The sequence below is a fragment of the Trachemys scripta genome, chromosome 1 (genome assembly GCF_013100865.1).
Source record: "Trachemys scripta elegans isolate TJP31775 chromosome 1, CAS_Tse_1.0, whole genome shotgun sequence".
Classification (NCBI taxonomy): Eukaryota; Metazoa; Chordata; order Testudines; family Emydidae; genus Trachemys; species Trachemys scripta.
In genome coordinates, this window is record NC_048298.1 from 42,662,916 (window position 1) to 42,682,331 (window position 19,416).

Below are 19,416 nucleotides of genomic sequence, written 5' to 3' on the forward strand. Positions count from 1 at the left end.
CTCCATATTCTAATACAGGAGGCAGCTCATCAGGGAAAATGTATACACCTTACCTTAAAAAAAAATCTTTAAAACTTAACCTAAAATAATACTAGAAATTTGCTGTATTCAATACAGTGTGTTCTAAGCAGCCCCACAGAATATACAGAATAATTTTCACGTTATTCAACTGAGATTAGTTAAATAATAAAGCAACAGTGAGGTATCTGATAACTGCAGGAAGTTTCTGCAAGTATGAATGACAAGAATATAATTATTCTTTACAATAAGGAACAACAAACCACATAATAAAAATACCAGAACTGTCATTTTCTTCCATTGACAGAGTACTGGGTGATCTCTTTCTCCAGCTTCTACACTGGCTTCCTATAGAATAGAGATTCAAGATCACAGTCTTGATCCTTATCTTCAAGGCCCTCAATGGCCTGGGCCCCACACACCTAAAAGACCATCCAAAGGTTCAGGCTGAAGACTGTGGCTGTCCCCCCATCAGGCACAATGAAACTTTCTACCATAAGAGTACAGCTCATTTGTGCAAGGGCTTGTCTCAAATTGTGAAACAAATTCCCACAGGAACTAAGGACCATTACAAAACCCACCACCATCCACTCCATGTGCAAGGCACATTTCTTTGACCTTGCCATCTCTAACAAACACAAAACAGTGTGCACGTTTAAAAACATACAAAAATCCTACCCAAACAGCAAATGTATACTGCACACACAGTTCTCCTCGGGAGGGGGTAAGAGAAAGAACCACACCTGACAGATTGACACTTAATGCTGTAAGGGAAGGCACTCAGATACTACAGCAAAACTGACTTCCTGGGCTAGGATGAATAACAGAGCTGGGGTGGAGTTAAAAAGCAAGCAATTGATAGAAGGAGTGTCCCTATGTGGAAAAGTAAGCATCTGTGTGACTGGACAAGACCAGATTGTGACTTTAAGCCCCTAGTCAAATTGGTTTATAAAGTTTATAAATTAGATTCAATGATGGATATTCTGAATGAATGGGATTACTGACAAAACTTCAGTAATAATTTGTTTCTCATCATTCTTACCTTCGTAGTGGTGCTCATGTCCAAGGCCTACAATCAGTTTCCTGTCTTCAAGGACTGTCACTGTATATCCGTATTGTGCTAGGATGCGCTGATATAGCTGAAGTTCTTTTTTACCACGGGAAGGAGGAACGTACAAAATTGCTCTTCTTGTATGACTCCCAAAGTACTTAAGAATGGAGTCTTCGATCTAACAGAAAACAGAATGCAAAGACAACATCCGTAAGACAAGGTAGGATCATGAGACACTGTTGTTATTTTTCACAAAACCATGCTATCATCTTAGATACCAAACCAAATGCAGATTTTCAAGAATATAAAAGTGAGGATTGAGGTATTTAATTGTCTAGTTCTCAAACACTGGATCTTTAGGGCTAAATGCTCCTCAGGCCCAGGAGCTTCACACAGAACCAGGCCAAAGAAGTAGAACCAAATGCATGAGACACAATGCAAAGTTTTCTACAACTGCTCCCCTCTCCACTATCAAAAACTGAAGATGTACAAACAGCCTAAGAGCCCAGTAAAAGGGATTCTGTTCTCATCAGCTGGTGTGGGGATAAGAGGAGGGAGGACAATGGGAGGTGTCTATGGGTGCTGGTCCACTAAGATTCAGTCACGCAATCTCTCAGAATTCAAGAGGCTCTCAAAAGCCCCATACTTTGTCTTCACAGGCTGAGCTTCGCAAGGCAAGGTCTATGTCCTTGTTCGTGTTTTGTACAAGCATATGGCCAGTGCTTAATAAACAATAACATGATATGTAACTTTTATGGGGTGGGGAAGTGAAGCCAAGAGAGCAGAAGGAAGGAGCCAGGAAAGGCTCCTCTACCCATTACCACTGATGTCAAGTCTGTCAGGCAGCATAGAGGAGGAGAGAGAGCAGCCGGGGGGAGGGAGGGCTGAGAACTAGCGCAGGGGATGTGGTTGTTCAGATGAAAGGAGAGGTTGGACTAAAGTCTTCCCAGTTGGTGCAGTGGGAGAGTAAAGTAAGACTAGTATTCAAGATGGTTGAGGGGAGGAGGATGCTGACCTGGGAGCGGGTGCAAGTGGACACTAGGCAGCAGCACTACTCTGCAAACAGCCAGACACACCAGAGTGTGACACTGTCTTTATGCCAGCTGTGCTGGGCCAGTAAAGTAACTTACTTTAAGGGAGAAGAGAAGCTCAGAAACCATGCTAAAATAGCCTGAGTAAAGCATGAGGGCCATTTCTATCGGGGATTCACCACAGGGTGATGAGCAACCTCACCTGAGACAGGTGTCACCAGACTCATCCTCTTTCCACATAGGCTAGCCATGCTTCCTATGTGCTCCATGCCCTTAGTCATATGGAGGGGCAGCAGAGAGTCCTGTATGCACCAGCAGAGGAGCAGTAGGATAGTATCACCCGTGAAACACGGGCAACACCCCTCACAGGTTTTCTGATGTTTGACATCCTTCTACACAGAGGCTGATGCCAGCAGTATGTAGGGATAAACACTCTCCCTCTGCTAAACTCAAATAAATAATCTAGGTTCCGGGGTACCTGGAGACTGGGGAGAGAGAAACTTCCCCCTCACCTCCATAGACTAAGACTTATGTTGTGAGTTTAGCATTTTGTTTTGGAAGCAGTTCATTCTATGGTCACTCTTATCCCTTGCAGGAGTGAGTTTCATTAATCATAAACTCCTATGAAAGTTCAGTGTCCCGCACTCATGAACCTCCCCAACTCGCTGAATGTTTCATTGTTCTAACATTACCCAGATGTGTCAGAATGTCACGATAGCAATCTGATTCTATTGGTATTTGAGTAACACACTGTGTGTGCACAGCAATATGTGTGGGGAGGGGGGACTACAAATGCAGAGAGAGAGTCACATGATACATAAAAATAGCATGTTCTGCATGGAAAAAAATGTGACTGTATTTGGAGCTTCCTAGATGCTGTTTTGCAGAAGGATAATAGCAAAGTTACTTTATTAAACTGGTTGTTCTCCCTGTCAGAAGTATTTCTATTTAGAGGGCTTTAATGCAGGGTTATCAAGTTATCTACTGGCAAGTACATGAATTTTAAGTTGACATTTGAAAAAAAGAATCTATTTTAAAAACTGAAAGTTGTCTAGTTTTAGTAAGTTTACATTGGAATGCACACAGGAAGTGCTATACAATTGAAGAGTCATCAGTCTTTATTAAGAGGCTATGCTGAAAAAAAAGGGACAGATTTTTGGTATAAACAAATGTCATTCAAGATGCTTCCAGTTGTTTATAGATCTGGTAAGTCACTCTCACTGCAGTCTCTTCCCCAATCACAGGATGTAGCTTTATGTTACACTTGGCTCAAGTGTAAAATTCTTTGCAGCAATGAGAAGTATAAACTATTTTAGATCCCTGAATTACAAGTACTCTTCTGTTTTTATTATAGAACACACATCCCTATGAGTGATTTGAGCATAACTGATAACGAGACATGCTGAAATATGTCTATAATACTACGAGAGTCATCTAGATATATTTAATGAACGTGTAATCCAAGAACATTTTAGATGTTAGAATATTCAGATAAATTCGGATCACATGCATAAAGGAACAAGAATACATAGGAAATGATCAGGTCTGAAGAATTATGTTACATAAACTTGTAATAGATCCTCCTCCTGTCCTTGTAGTATTTTTATAACATATTAGTCTAGCAGTTAGACTGGCATGACCTGTGCTACATTGCCTTATAATATGCCTTCCACTCTCTCCTCCTCCTCTCCCCCATTCTGTTTTCTTTTCTTCCATCTTTCCCTCTTGATCTTTTCTCTTCTGTACTTCCTATATAATTACAGTAACTATTAGAAGTCATGTCTCCCCACATTCCCCCTTGTGGCTGCTCTACTCCTTCTGACTCCCCATCTTCTCTTTCCCCACCTCCATCCCCTCCCCCACCCACCATATGGTTCTTGCTTTGTACACTGGGTCTCTCCCCTACTCCTGCCCAATATGTGGTAACATCAGAGGTAATTAAGCCAGTCATCCCCTACTCCTTCCATTTCATGTACATAATGCAAGGGAGCCACTCCTCGCTCCACTTTGTACAAGGACACCATTTTCCATGCCACTGTAAACCCAACAAGGTGAATTAAGGACAGATAGAGAGAGAGCTTTGGGGCCAGATCCAGAGCCACGCTCAGGATCTGGCACTTAATTTGGAATCACTGACTTCTCTCAGTTTGTGTCCATTCCTTTCTGATCTAGATTGGTAGCTGTTTTGGGTAAGAATTATGTCTTCCTCTGTCTGGACACCACCACACATAATCCCAGTGCTCAAGAAATAACATTTATTTAATGCCCTTGTGTGTGCTTTCCATCAGAGGACATTCTGAACACGTCCCTACCATAAGATCTCTCTCCCTTTCATAATGGAAGGTAATTCCCCTGCAGCAACACCAGAGGATGCCTTTAGTATTTTGTTTAAAGCAGATTTTAATAGTTTTTCCCACATACCCAAGTACAAAACTATTTTAACCTGAAACTCAGGGGTACTCCAGGTATATTGCATGGGATGTACCTCATCCTCACAGTCCACCCCTACCTCCACTAATATGCCAGGCAACCCTACACTTTGGACAGCCTCTCTTGTCTTCAGGAGCACTACAGTTCCTTCCATTTCCACACATTCAGAACCTTCTCCTGCTCTCTATTAAAAAGCCAGTGTCCTTTCCCCAAGTCAGCACCTCCTCCTCCCAGTCAGTGCCCGACTCCAGTGTCCCAGCTGCAGATCCTACCTTCTCCTTATCGCCCATTTATTCCCCTCACTCCCAGATCTAGCACTAGCCACAGTCCTCCCTCAACCACATCCACAGATGACAGTCGACATGGACCTCACACTGCATTTCCCTGCTGCGCCCTGCTTTCTGATGCCCCTGCCAACAATTGTTCAGGAGTTCCTTAGAGGAACTTTGAGCCCTTACACTTCAGAAACTCTGCGTAAGGAGGTCTTTTTAATATGATGCTGATAATATTTAGCTCCTTATATTGCTCTCCTCCAGAGATCTCAAAGAGTTTGACAAAGAAGACTATATATCATTATCCCCATTTTACAGATTTGAAGATTACAGCACACTGAGGTGAATGACTTGCCCCAGTCATCCATCAGCTTGGTGGTAGAGACAGGAACAGAACTCAAGTTTTCAGAGTCTAGCATCCTATCCACTTGACCAAGATGTTTTGGTGTAACCTATTATTAAATCATTGATGCCCTCTGAAGGGGAAGGTGGTCATCTGAACCACTCTAGATACTAAACCAGAAAGCCAACTATTATTAGCTGGTAGTTTTGAGAACTGTTTTCTCTTTTAATGTTATTTATGCTGTTTAATTTAAGCCCTACTGACCAACATTAGTGAGCATAGAGCTGTTACTTTCTATCTGCTACACCAATGGTAAAGCTTCCATATTTTATCCCCCGTGCTGGATGAGTGTTATGTTGGGTGATGCAACCTCATGTTAGATACCTGTGGAGATCTATGAATTATCTGTGGATGTGGTTGAGGGAGAACAGTGGCTAGTGCTAGATCTGAGAATGAGTATTCTTGCCGGCAAGTTAAAAAAAGTATGGATTGGATGACTGGACTATAAAGTGGATAGAAAGCTGGCTAGATTGTCGGGCTCAACAGGTAGTGATCAATGACTCGATGTCTAGTTGGCAGCCAGTGTCAAGGGGAGTGCCGCAGGGATCGGTCCTTGGGTCAGTTTTGTTCAACATCTTTATCAATGATCTGGATGATGGGATTAATTGCACCCTCAGCAAGTTCGCAGATGACACTAAGCTGGGGGGAGAGGTAGATTGTCTGGACCCTATCCCTACCCTCCAGCCTAATTGGAGGATTGGGCCAAAAGAAATCTGATGAGGTTCAACAAGGACAAGTGCAGAGTCCTGCACTTAGGAAGGAAGAATCCCATGCACTACTACAGGCTGGGGATTGACTGGCTAAGCAGCAGTTCTGCAGAAAAGGACCTGGGGATTACAGTGGACGAGAAACAGGATATGAGTCAGCAGTGTGCCCTCATTGCCAAGAAGGCCAATGGCATATTAGACTGTATTAGTAGGAGCATTGCCAGTAGATTGAGGGAAGTGATGATTCCCCTCTATTTGGCACTGGTGAGGCCACACCCGGAGTATTGCGTCCAGTTTTGGTCCCCCCACTATAGAAGGGATGTGGACAAATTGGAAAGTCTCCAGCGGAGGGCAATGAAAATGAACAGGCCTGTATCAAACACTGCTCAGTCAGAATGGGGCAGAGGACTAGAATCTGTGTAGCACCATTCCCTGCTCAGCCAGGAGAGCTCTGTCTGAAACTCCCACAGAAGGATTATGCTTCTGCAGAGTCCGCTCTATGTCTGCTATGAAACAGATACATGGGAAGTCTGCCACATGGCTCCCGAAGGAGCAATGCTTCAAGGGGCAGAGGGCCCCAGTGTGGTAGACACAGACAGGCTATCTTTTGTCTCTATAGATCTAGGAGTTTCTTTCTGGTGAATTCCCTGATCCTCGGGCTTGGAGACCTCAGCCCATGTCAACTCTGATGCCATCCTAAACCTTCCTTATGATATGCTCCCATCAGAAGGGGCAAGCAGGCTCCTGGTATTGCCAAACTTCTCTTCCCTCCCTCTTGGACTTCAGCTATAATGCACATGGAATCTTTCCTAGGCTATGGATTAGCAAGAATATTTATAACACACTAATCTTACAACTATGCAAATACACCAATTAAACACAATACAGTCAGAGAGAGAGAGAGAGAGAGAAAAGAAAGACTGCAGTTACAACAGAGCAATGAGGCAGGCTTCAGTTCTTAGGCAAATGTTTTTTTTAAGTGCTGTAACTGGAAGATGGCCAGACACTGTTCCTATTGCTCATTAGGGACACTGATACTCATCAAAAAAAAGTTCAAACAACAACCATTACATAAAAAAGCACTTCTGGGGAAAACATCCAGCACTGCCTTTCCAAAGTACCTAGACAGAAACCTTCCATACTCATTGCTGCCTCTAGAAACCAGTAATCCAAAGGGTGCTGATATTGATCTTCCACACAAACCGAATCTACCACCACAGACATGTCCAGTTGCCTTGGAGATCTTTTTCAAGCTACACACATCAGAGAAACTTTCAAAAAAATAAGTCCTTCAGGTTGTTGGTCGCTAACATTTCCCACTACACACGTACAGCCAAAACTGAAGCAACAAGAACCAAGTGAATCTAGCTAGTGATGTGCTCTGAAGTGCAGCCCTCCCCAACTCCTGTTGTTTAAATATTAAATAAATGGCACTTCTATCAACTGACTTTTACAAAAATTCAGTCTAGGATGATGGGATCTGTGGGAGTCAGATTTTGGGGCTTTTGAATGTAGCAGCATGACCTGACGTTTAAGCTGATGCTATTAAATAATATAAGAGAAAGCTCAACGCTATTTCCCACCCTTTTTTCAAGACCCATGTGCAGTGCTCCCAAATATATTTCCTCACCCCTGTATTTTCAGAGCACTCTGCATTCCTATACACATGTACAATTTCCTCTCTGTTTTCTTACCAAGTGAGGATGTTTTTTTATTTAAAACTATACTTTAGTTTCATTGTATTAAAAACAAATTGGCCAAATTAAATAATGTTTCCTTTATGCAGCAAGTGATCCCATATTTGTTTCCAGTACTCTATATAAAATATATTACATCACTATCCATATTGATCTAGTTACCAGTAGGAGTCAGTCAGAATTTCCAATATTATTGCAACAACATTCATATTTCTAGAGTTAAGGTTTGCCAGTTTTGCTTTTATAAACCCTTTTTCTCAGCCATAAAAATTCATTCTGGGCTGAGATTTGGCATAAAAGGAGCAGAACTCAACCAATTAAAATAATCTGTTCAAATACTATATCATTTTACTGCTTTGACTCTTTTTGGTACTCCGATAGCTTGACTGTGTGGTGGGGGATTAGTCCAGAACTGCCTTTGGAATATTTAAATATAATATAAATATAAATGAAATATTTAAAAATAATTTTGAAATGAAGACAAGTTTCTGTTTTAAAGCTAGTTTAATAGAGATTTTTCTTCCCAAATTAGAAATGTCAGGTTCTTTGTTAGCAAGTGGATTTACTACACATGCAGGGCACCCATGTATAAGGAACTAATGAACAGCATCTCTGGCCCCAGTTCTACAAAGAGAACAACATGGATGGCATGCACTCATTGAAATTAATGAGGCTCTGCATGGGAGCATAGGTCTGCCCATATGATTTAGGATGGGGTTGAAGTCAGCTTTGACACGGTGTACTTGGTGTTACAGCCTTACAAAGCCATTACATTCTTCTCAGTCACTGACACCTACTTTGGCTTTGATATGCAGTTTTAGATGATCTGCAAAGTGAGCTCTAAAGAAACCATAATGGACTATCAAATAAATAAAATGCATGTAAAAAGAAGAGTTTGTAATTATGTTTTATATGTACATAATGGACTGGGGGGGGGTGGAAATGAAAGAAAATATTGTGTCCTATTCAGTCAACTCTCAAAAGTTTATGCTTGATTAAAAACCAAAATAAAATGTATGTTGCTTAGCATTTTAATGAACTACAAAAACAACTAAGTTCACATAATACTAAAGCTCTAAATGATGTAAATATTTTCTATTGTAAAATGAGTATCTACTTTATGTGTATTATAGAATGGCTGGGGAAATTGTCTACCTAGGAGAAAATCCTTTGTCATTTTTTCCTTTAAATTGGTTTGGCTTCTTTTAAGTTATGCTAGTGTAAAAATACACTAGATTGTTTCTTTAGCTTACATAACCCTAAAGCTGTTCCAGTTTAAAATATGAAATCTGGTCAGCAATTAGCTCAGACACTATATAAATACTGTTGTTGTTTTGGCCAAAAAGAAATTAGCTGATATATTTAAAGTTGAAAGGGGAAATCAGTTCGTTGGAGGTTTTGAGATTCTTGGCTTATTGTGTAACACCATAAATATTGAGGCATTGTCCATGTCTGGCAGGCAAGCAAAAACAGTTGAAATGGTTGCTACAGAATTTCACTGATCATGACTTCATCTTGACAAAGTAAACTCTTCTTCTGAAGACAATGGCCCCGATTCTCAGGTCTGGCTGAGCTACTCTCAGTGCAGGACCCAAAGGACCCATCATCTTTTCAACTACCTGATTTTGGCTACTTTACCCCACATTGTAAATTACAGGGAGCCTCAGGATTGCTCTCTCTGGCATCCAGCTGCTCGCAACCTCCAGGGACTGTTCCAGCAACTGGAAATAGTTTGAGCACAGTAGCACTCTGGCCACATTCCCTTTTGCCTGACATGCTGCCTGAGTTGGATACTGCAAAGGGGTGGCAAAGATCCTCTGTGCCAGCTGTATGTCACCCAGTTAAATAGGCTTTATGGGCCCTTTACACACCGGGAACTGCTGAAAGAAACATACTGTGAAAGAGAATCAAGCCCTATGTGAACAATGACAGTATTTTCAATTACACAGACAGGGGGTCAGAGAACTGACTAAGCTCCAGAACCAGCAGTGTAAGTGTGGATCCATCTAGATTTTTAGACAGCATTCAGTATAACAGCGTTCTGGTCCATGCCTGGGGTTCCTAAGCACTACCACAATACAAATAATAATAAATAAATAACAGAAAACTTTGAATTAGTTTCTAACACCCCAAATGCTCAGCCTACAGGATGGTGAAAGTCTTCCTTAATTCCGAAGGAGTCTTCTACACATTTTGTTGACTTTCCCCATAGTGCATACAAATACTAAGGTGTTCTTGTTACTGTTTTATTTTACTTTTAAGTTCAAACACTTCCTGCATTGTTACAGAGAAGTTACTTTCCTGTTTCACTTTCTGGAAGTATTTAAAATGTTTTGGCTCACATGCTACGAGATTTCCCACTCAGGAAGAAGTGGGTTTTGGATTGAAATGGTTGGAATGTGATTCTGCTTCCCATTGTTTCCTGAATAAATATAGAACAGGCAAGTAAATTATGGGGATTTACTTTGATAGTTGGTTTCTGATGATATCATAAGCCACAAAAGTGAAGCTTGAGTTGCTGGCACAGTCGATCACCAAGATGGAAGCATAGTGCTCTCATTCAAAATTCCCTTGCTTCACAATTGTATACAGATCATGGAACCAAATTCCAGTGCTATACCCCAGACAGACTACAGGCCAAATACTACTTGGCTTATTCACAAGAGTTGTTCCATGGATTTTAATAGAACTACTCACATGAGTGAAGTGAACAAGATCAGACCTGCTTTCTCCCTCCCTGTCCAGCTGCTCCAGTGGGAGCAGCGATCGGCCGAACCTGCGGACGCGGCAGGTAAACAAACCGGCCTGGCCCGCCAGGGGCTTTCCCTACACAAGCGGCGTCCCAAGTTTGGGAAACGCTGGTCTACAGGATCAGCCTTTGAGATCTGGCAAGCTTTCCAGACTGTTACCCAAATCTGTGTTTTGGCAATTTAAAAAAATAGTTTGCATTATGTACCTGACAGGCAGTAGTGTTTCCAAATCAGTGACTATTGCATGGGTTTAAAGACATACTTACATACTAAATGGACACATCAACTTTCTAGCATCATATTGATCCACATTTTTGGAAGCAACAGCTTTAAACAATGAGAGAGATTCCAGTCTCTGAGATGTACGTAGCAAAATTGCACATCTCCAGAAATCTGCCAATGCCCTTCCCTGGTTGGTTCATAAAAGATGCCAGGTTTCATCTTAAAGCCATTTGTGCTAACCGTACCCAAAAATCAAGGTAACATTTCATAGCATGTGTAGTAATCAAATGGAATTGTTGCCATTGCTGTTTAATAACACTTGGGGAGGGGAGTCCTCTGCTGCAATAACAAGCCAAGGCCCAACCTGCCACACCCAGGTTCGACACCACACTGTTTTTCTGTCTGAAGAAAAGTATGACCCAATACCTACACTACCCCTAAACCAGCCAGAGGAGATTCTGCAGCACAACACAAGATGCTTCCTCATCCCAGATGCATCAGAATCACCTGCTATTATTTAAAGGACAACATCACAGGCATAGTTTTTATTTTCTTTCAGTTTTATGCATGATATTCACGAAGGGTCCTGCTTACAATATTTGCTGAAAATTGCCATTTTAGTGAACATAAGTTTCTTGTCAGTAAGCTAATTTTCTAGAATATTCACAGTAAGTGCACACAACTGAAGTCAATTAATTAATGTGATTGAGCATGTGGACAATATTTTACAGTATTTGCCCAGCTTTATTCATGAATATGCAAAAAAATAGGGGGGATTTAATTGAAACTGTTTTGCAACCTTAACTACCATGGGTGCACATACTATTGTATAATAAACCAGTGTAACATTTCAAGTATAACAAATTTGCATTGGGTACCTCCAGGTACTTATCATAATAAACCAATGTAAAAGTTCATCCATCACAATTTGTTCTCGGCTAAAAATGTGTGCACAATTTGTGAGTACACCACAGCAGCACAATGGCAGATTTTTTGGAGAAGGCTGATTTCATTGTTCCTAGTCTCTGAGATTAGTCGTGCAATCTAAAGATGTTCTATAGAAAGACCGAGAACATCCACCACACATGCAAGACATTTCGTTCCATAAGGCTCACGAGGGAACTTCTTAGACGTGTAGCCAACAAGCTGTGGATGTTCTTCTGAATAATGAGGAGAATGTATGTTAAAACAGCACATGCTTGAAAAACATTTTTATGAGTTAAAAGATGCATTTAAATAAATACGATAGGTTCAGTATGTGCATGCAGTATTCACATCTATGGATATGGGAAGATAATAAATGCAGCATATTGTAATAGCATAAACTTCTCACTCAACCAAACAGCCCAAGTACAGAAGCCATTGCTAAGTCTGCATGTTTGTTAAAGCAAAACAGGAAAGGAAATATCAATCAAACGTGTTAACGAAGTTTCACAGTTGCTCCGCCAGCTCTTACAAATAGTAAGCTGTTTAGTATAAAATGCTCATCAGTGTTTATAGATACAGTGATCAAAAGAGAATGGATATGTAATCGTGAAATCACAAAATAGAAGATGATGCAACTACATTGCAAAATATACTAATTCCATTTGTAAGTTTAATTGTATTTGTTACATAGCTGCAGAAAACCTAGGGAGAGTAGTTAAAATTCAACTAAAATATAAAATTATGGCAGTTAAATTCTGGACTAGATTTCTGGAAGCCATGAGAAAAATCTGAATTCACAATTGAAAAATAAATCTGAAGATTCTTCCACACATGTGGGTTAAAGGTTCAAACAAGCTATTGGGCCATATCTGTTTTTAATTGTCACAACAGATGTCATAAAGTCAATTCTTTGACCTTTCAGAGTAAAGTATAACAGAGCAAACCAGTGAAAGATCTTCTAAATAATATATTTTATTTTTAAAGATCTGAGCTATACTGCTTTATGCAGATGCCGCCCAACAGATACATTCTAGAATAATATTTACAGTCAATAATAATTTCTATTTATACTCTGAGTGCTGCCATAATGGTAATTTGACAACAAAATCCATCCTGAACTATTACCAACACCCTCCAGGATTCAACAAAACCTGATACAATTGTGCTAGTGCTAATCACAGATTTCAAAATAAATACAACTAGCGTAGCCTGGACCACTTGACAAGCCATATTTAATAACCACCAACAAAAAAAGTAACAGGGTCTGCATTTGTCTAATGTTTTAATATGTAATATTTAATATCTCAGCCACCCTATACAAAATAAACATGTGATCAGGTAACATAAGGTCAAAGAGAAATTTGCTGTTCAAAAGACTGCTGAGTAAATAATGTCCATGTAATTTGAAAACAAGTATTAGAAATGCAGTTTATTTTAGCTTTTCAGTGGAATCCCAGCGAAGTTCAAAAAGCACCAGCAGATAACTTCAAAACAATACAGCCGTGTTCTCAGTGCTAATAAATGCCTGAGTGAAAGAGTCTATGCTAATTAATAGCCTCAGTCATTTTTATGAAGTCCCACTGGCATTTGATTTATGTGTCTGTACTCTACAGTTCCTGACCCCATTTCTAAAGACTAAACAAAATATGTGCTGCACAGCAAGTAGAAGAGGACTAAAGTTTCCATGGAGTCAAAAAATAATGCAATGCTTCAATCAAAGCATTAGGGATTCATTTGACAATAAAAGTGTGCTGAGGAACTAGTTAATGGGCTGTGTTTACAAGGATTTCATTGTCACTAGGTCACTCACATGCTTATTTGTACACACTTCAAACTCAATGTTAATTTTAGTTGGACATAAATGGTCTTGCTGGACTCATCCCAGGCCATTATTGCAGCTAGGGTTCCCAACTCTGACTGAATCTATTCCGGGAGATTTTTTTCCCAACTCGACAATGTCATTTTCTTAAAATAGCCTATTAAAATCTCCTGGATTGCTTTCAATAGTGACCGCGAGATCGATGCCAATGCTGGGAGACTCCAGGCCAATCCTGGAGGGTTGGCAACCCTAATTGCAGCACACCCATTGGGTTGACTTACCTTATTCACTGTTTGTGAATTACTGGAAGGGAGAAAGCAATGAGTGTTCCTTGAGGAGACCTCCTTGTATCTCTCTTGCTGTGTTGCAGCTAGTTTGTTTGGTGAACTCCCATTATCAACTGCCAAAAAGAATCGTTTGGTCCGTATAGGTGGAAGGATCTGGTAGAAAAGATAGACACCCACCACCAGCACCAGAAGGAAGGGCCGAGGGCGACAAAGCCTGCGGCAAGAGGGAATCTGCCAACAAACCATGACCACTTCGCCTTTCTCACTTTGCCCTTTTCCACATCACAGGAACATTCGCAGCAGCCACTTTCCATCGGCACAAAAAAGACAAAGGAGTGTTTTTCCACAACTAATTCAAGTTCTTCCCATTCCTGCTGCTGAACTCCCCCATGGTACCGAACAAGAAGTCATAGGTCCGAAAGGCAGAGAGCACTCCAAAGAGCTCTTCATAAAGGTTACAGGAATAGAATCCAACCTGTGCAAAACACAAACAAATAGCAATCATTGTCACACTAACGAGCCAGACTTAGCCTTTCTCCAATGCATAGTTTGCAGAATAGACCTACGCGCAATCAGCTGAGGAGCAGAAATCTTTACTCCAGCTCTGCAGAAGAAACTACAGGCACACAATAGCATCCAAGGAAGCAATAAGTAAAACTTAACATATGCCTTGCATAGCTGAAGACTGTCCAGGCTTTGCCAGCAATCATATGATTTTTTTTTCTATTATATTTTCAATCCCCACTTTGTTTTTACCGTTTCCTTCATTCCAGTCCTTTTTAAATTTCCCTTTTCCTGTCAGCACGCACCGCACTCAGTGAGCATTTATCTGGCATCTGCCAGACTATGAAGACTTTCCTTTGGGTTTGTTTTGTTCCGATTCGAGTTCAAAGTTACGTTTACTTACTCAGTTCTTATCCTGACAGAAGTTTTCCATTCTCCCCGAATGGGTTGCTGATTAAAACCATTTGGAACAACTCAGCCTTATGACTCCAGCTCATCTCACATAGACAGACAGACATACACACAGCCCTGCATACACCATCTGAACTCAATTGGGCCACAGACATCATATAAAGAAAGGCTGGACTGCACAGGGGGTGGGGCTAACTTCACTCAGCTCTGAAGAGGCACAGATTGGGAACTGGAGAAGCAATGTTAGCTCTGAATCAGAAACAAGAAGTGTCCTTGCTCATATAAAATGTGTATTTCCAAATTACAGTCACACAACAGTTATTTAAAAGTCTTCTGTTACTGTAACAACTCCGATTGAAAAGAACCTTGCAGGTAGTGGAGAATCTGACCATCACATGCAGCATTTAAATCCAATTTTACAAACATAATGTTAACATTTCAATAAGCCAGCCTTACCTGTGTCTATCACTTCCAGCACTGCCATGGCAATATGTGGTGAACCTCAGTGGTGTACGGTGTATTTAATATCACTGCATGAAAATGTCCCCTATTTAATAGAAAAGACGGAAAGAAAGGAAGACAGCCTGAAAGACTCCAAGTAAAGCATTCAGTATCTCAACTACAGAAGTGCCTGGTTACTACTTCCCCCTGCTGACACAAGACAAGGGCTGAACAGACTCAAACAGTTTAGGGGCTCAGCATTATCATCACAAACCTAAGCTGCTTATATGATAACGTTCCTTTTGCTAAAAATATTTGCATATATATCGCATGCACTTTGTTCTGTATTCTTAACTATATATGAAAAAAAGAAACAAGGACAATCCCAGGATCCAAACTCTCTCATATATATGAAAAATGAGAGTCAGTCTGTTATACAGAACAGCAATACCACCTTTCTAGTATCTTACTGAGATTAGCACTTTGTGCAGCTGTGGGAAGTGATGTTTATACTTGTGTCTGAAGTAGTTGTGTTTATTTGGATTTGGAGTCTATTTTTTCTAATGCCTGAGTTAAAGCAATCACTTTGCATATTAAAAAATGCCATATAAGCAAATTTAAAAACTGATGTCTCTGGTTTATTTCTTAGTCACAGCAATTCCTGTAATATTTACTGCATGGTGTGTTGATGCTATGTGAATTTTTAGTCTCATTTCTGGCATTATAATCATATAGATTGTCTTAAATTGATTCCCAGGTTACTGGGAACAAGAAAAGGATTCTAAAGGTCATCCACACTCTCCACTGGAGAAAGTTTTCCCTCCATACAAAGAACACCCTTCTCTTCCCCAGGGAAACATTCCTAATGCCAGTTCCAGTGCATTGCTGCAGTATATCACTACAGCCTCAGATCCTCAGCCACTCCCTCCAGATGCCTTATGCCGCTCCAGCCAAACAGTTGGAAAGCCAGTGAATCCGTCTAGCTGGGGATTGTCCTTGCATGGGAGAAACCCTGAGTGCCCTAGACCTAGCCCCAGGATCTCAAAGTTCTTCTGTGCCTTCCTCCTCCAGCTGCACTCTGGTAGATGCAGACTAAGAACCTGGGTGTTTGTCTTCTTGCAGCATTTCCAGAAAATACTGCAAGACCACTAGATTTCACTGTAGTTGAACTACCCAACTAAAACCGCTCCAGCGCATCATCAGAGATCTACAACCTATCCTGAAAGATGATCCTTTACTCTCACAGATCTTGGGAGACAGACCTGTCCTCGCTTACAGAAAACCCCCCAACCTAAAGCAAATACTCACCAGCAACCACACATCACTGAACAAAAACACTGACCCAGGAACCTATCCTTGTAACAAAGCCCGATGCCAACTCTGTCCACATATCTATTCAAGTGACATCATCATAGGACCTAATCACATCAGCCATACCATCAGGGGCTCGTTCACCTGCACATCTACCAATGTGATATATGCCATCATGTGCCAGCAATGCCCCTCTGCCATGTACATTGGCCAAACCGAACAGTCTCTACGCAAAAGAATTAATGGACACAAATCTGACATCAGGAATCCTAATACTCAAAAACCAGTGGGAGAACACTTTAACCTGTCTGGCCATTCAATGACAGACCTGCGGGTGGCTATCTTACAACAGAAAAACTTCAAAAACAGACTCCAACGAGAGACTGCTGAGCTGGAATTGATATGCAAACTAGATACAATCAACTCAGGATTGAATAAGTACTGGGAATGGCTGAGCCATTACAAACATTGAATCTATCTCCCCTTGTAAGTATTCTCATACTTCTTATCAAACTGTTAGTATTGGGCTAGCTTGATTATCACTTAAAAAAAAATTTTTCTCTTACTTAATTGGCCTCTCAGAGTTGGTAAGACAACTCCCACCTGTTCATGCTCTCTGTATGTGTGTATATATCTCCTCAATATATGTTCCACTCTATATGCATCCGAAAAAGTGGGCAGTAGCCCACGAAAGCTTATGCTCTAATAAATTTGTTAGTCTCTAAGGTGCCACAAGTACTCCTGTTCTTTTTGCGGATACAGACTAACACAGCTGCTACTCTGAAACCTGTCACTGTAGTTATAAGACCCCAGCAGCAGGAACAAAATGCCACCCTTGATGCACGGTTCATTTTTCTCTCCCATCCCTGTGCCTTTTTTCCATGTTGTCCCTATATACAGAATCCTCGTTAGCAATATTGCCAACCCTAAAAGTTCAACAATCATGAGTCAGGCCCTAGAAATCGTGAGATTTTTTAATCTAATTTTTTGGTCCGCCTTTTGATTTTTTGAACTCCCCCTACCCACCCCGAATGTGTGTGTGGTAGTTACAGTGTTGCCAGCTCTCCCAAATGTATGGAGTAAGGTGATTTCGGCCTCTGCGGCAGGTTTTCTAATGGGAGGACCCATCTGTGATCAAATGACAATGATCTGTATAAAATGCTGGGGCAGAGCTTTCAGCTTCACCCCAAAGCCCAAAATTCTAATGAATTAATTCTGTGTCATCCCTGCTCCCCAAACCCCATATCTGCCTGACCCAGCAATTATGCACTCTCCCCACCCCCACATCATTTCTGCCCTCCCCATCTCTCTCTCCCCCAGCCCATTAATTAAATATCCACCCCTCCCAGCAACTCCTTACCCCTCAGTGCACCTCTGCTCCTCCAGGTGTTCTTCAGTCCTCTCTTACAGGCTTGGTAGGGGGGACAACTGCAGGGGTTACTCACTCCCTCTCCCCTTTCCCGGGTCTGGTGTTGCAATGATGGGGATAGGGAAGAGCAGAGAACAGATTGGACCACTCCACCTCCTGGATTCTGCTGTGGAGCAGTTCTCTGCTAATCTACTCTGTCCAGCTGGAGCAAGGAGTGGGCTAGCATCTCCAATATTTCTCTCTCTATTTTTTGTAGTTTCCTTCCCAGAGAAGAGCTTGAGTGCCTGCCTCTTGTGCTGCTCAGGGCAATCTCAACCAGCAGCAGAATGAAACTAACATGATTCTTGTTATTTTTACAGCTGCTCACAGGATTCCAACTCCACACCATGGGCCTGGTTCTCACCTTGTTTATTTCTTTGATTTTTTTACACTTCAGATATTACACTGACACAAATGTAAATTAGGGGTAATTCCACTGGAGTCATACAGGGGAGCATAGATAACAGGGGTAAGTGCAATCAGAATCAGGCCTCGGGAGTCCAAACATCACAAGATTTATTTTATTAGATATATGTGTGAAGGAGTGTACTGCTTGTACCACCCCATTAAGTGGCAGATTGGGTTGTAATCAAGGAATCCCTGCCCCACCCTAGGGCTAGGCTGTATAAACAGAAAGAAGACACTAGCTGAGCAAGAGAGAGGGGAGTAGAAGCCATGCAGTTGTTTCCTCTTAGGCTAGTCTCAGACAACCTAACTAGAGATTTTGTGAACTTTAAGTCTGGGAGCCGAACCAGAGTCCTGAGGTGAGATCCTTATGAACTGCATATTAAAGTTGCTTCTGTCCTCAAACCCTATTAAAAGGGAATGTGCTGTTTGTTAGTGTGTGTTGGCTTCTTCTTGTCCTGGGCAGTTAAAGTGAACCTATTGCTATGCCAACGAGGGGAAATTAAGGTGGGTCACACTCACAGCACCACATGGGGCTGCGAGCGATTGCCCACAGCTTTACAATATGGTATATAAATAACATCAGAGGACAAATCAGATCAGAAATTAGAAGACATTATTTATATGTACACCCATGCATATGTAATGTCATCCAGTTTCCAAACTCTTAGCAAGAGGCTAGCCCCTAACCCCTACCATTTTGATGTTGAAAATTTGGTCAACTGTAGACAGAAGCTGGAGCTGCTGTTCCACTTAATATGGGCAGTTCCCTCCTGCTACAGCTCCTATTGCACCTGCTTGGTTCTCTCAGCTGGCTCCCTCTCTCTCTCCCCCCACCCCCTTTCACCTGGGATTTCCTGCTGTTTACTCCCCCCAGCAGCAGTCTATTTCCCTCCTCTGCACTGAGTGAACAGCTCAGGTTTCCTGGGCCTAGGGGCCTCTGCACCCAAAATCTGCCAGCAGTGGCCTCTGGTGGCCCCAGCAGGAATTCCATCCACATCTAACTCAGCCTGAAATCGGAGGCCAAGAATAACTGATAACAATTAAGGGGAAATCACAGGACATACTAACAATTCACAAGAATTGGCAGCAGTGGGATTGGGATTCTGAAAAGACTTAGTTGGGGTTCCAGATGGGCAGAGGGATGTGCATATACTAGGCAGTTGCAGGCTCAGGGGTTTAGGCACTTACCAGCTTAGTTTTACTCATGTGAGTAGTCTAACTTCACATGAATCAAGTTAAGCACATACATAAGTGCTTTCAGGATTGGGCCTTAGTCACTAATAACAGCTCATTTGCAGCAATGAATGTTTCACCATGAC

The 19,416-nt window shown here is 41.5% G+C and overlaps 1 protein-coding gene across 4 annotated transcripts in view; it reads right to left on the reverse strand.

The window, feature by feature from the left end:
* CPED1 (cadherin like and PC-esterase domain containing 1) overlaps nt 1-14,680 on the reverse strand; it is a 202,951-nt gene extending 188,271 nt beyond the window's left edge. The window contains exons 1-3 of one of the 4 annotated variants that reach the window (XR_004645491.1): nt 14,522-14,680; nt 13,609-14,089; nt 1,061-1,247 (exon numbers count right to left, since the gene is read on the reverse strand). Coding sequence is in view for 3 of the 4 variants with exons in the window: in XM_034768566.1 (XP_034624457.1) it covers nt 1,061-1,247; nt 13,609-13,860 (439 nt within the window). In the remaining variant the exon portion in view is untranslated. Of the gene's footprint in view, nt 1-1,060; nt 1,248-13,608; nt 14,090-14,370; nt 14,474-14,521 lie in introns of those variants that run through there. The other 3 variants (XM_034768566.1, XM_034768576.1, XM_034768584.1) reach the window with 3 other exon arrangements.
* Between the last annotated feature and the right edge of the window lie 4,736 nt (nt 14,681-19,416).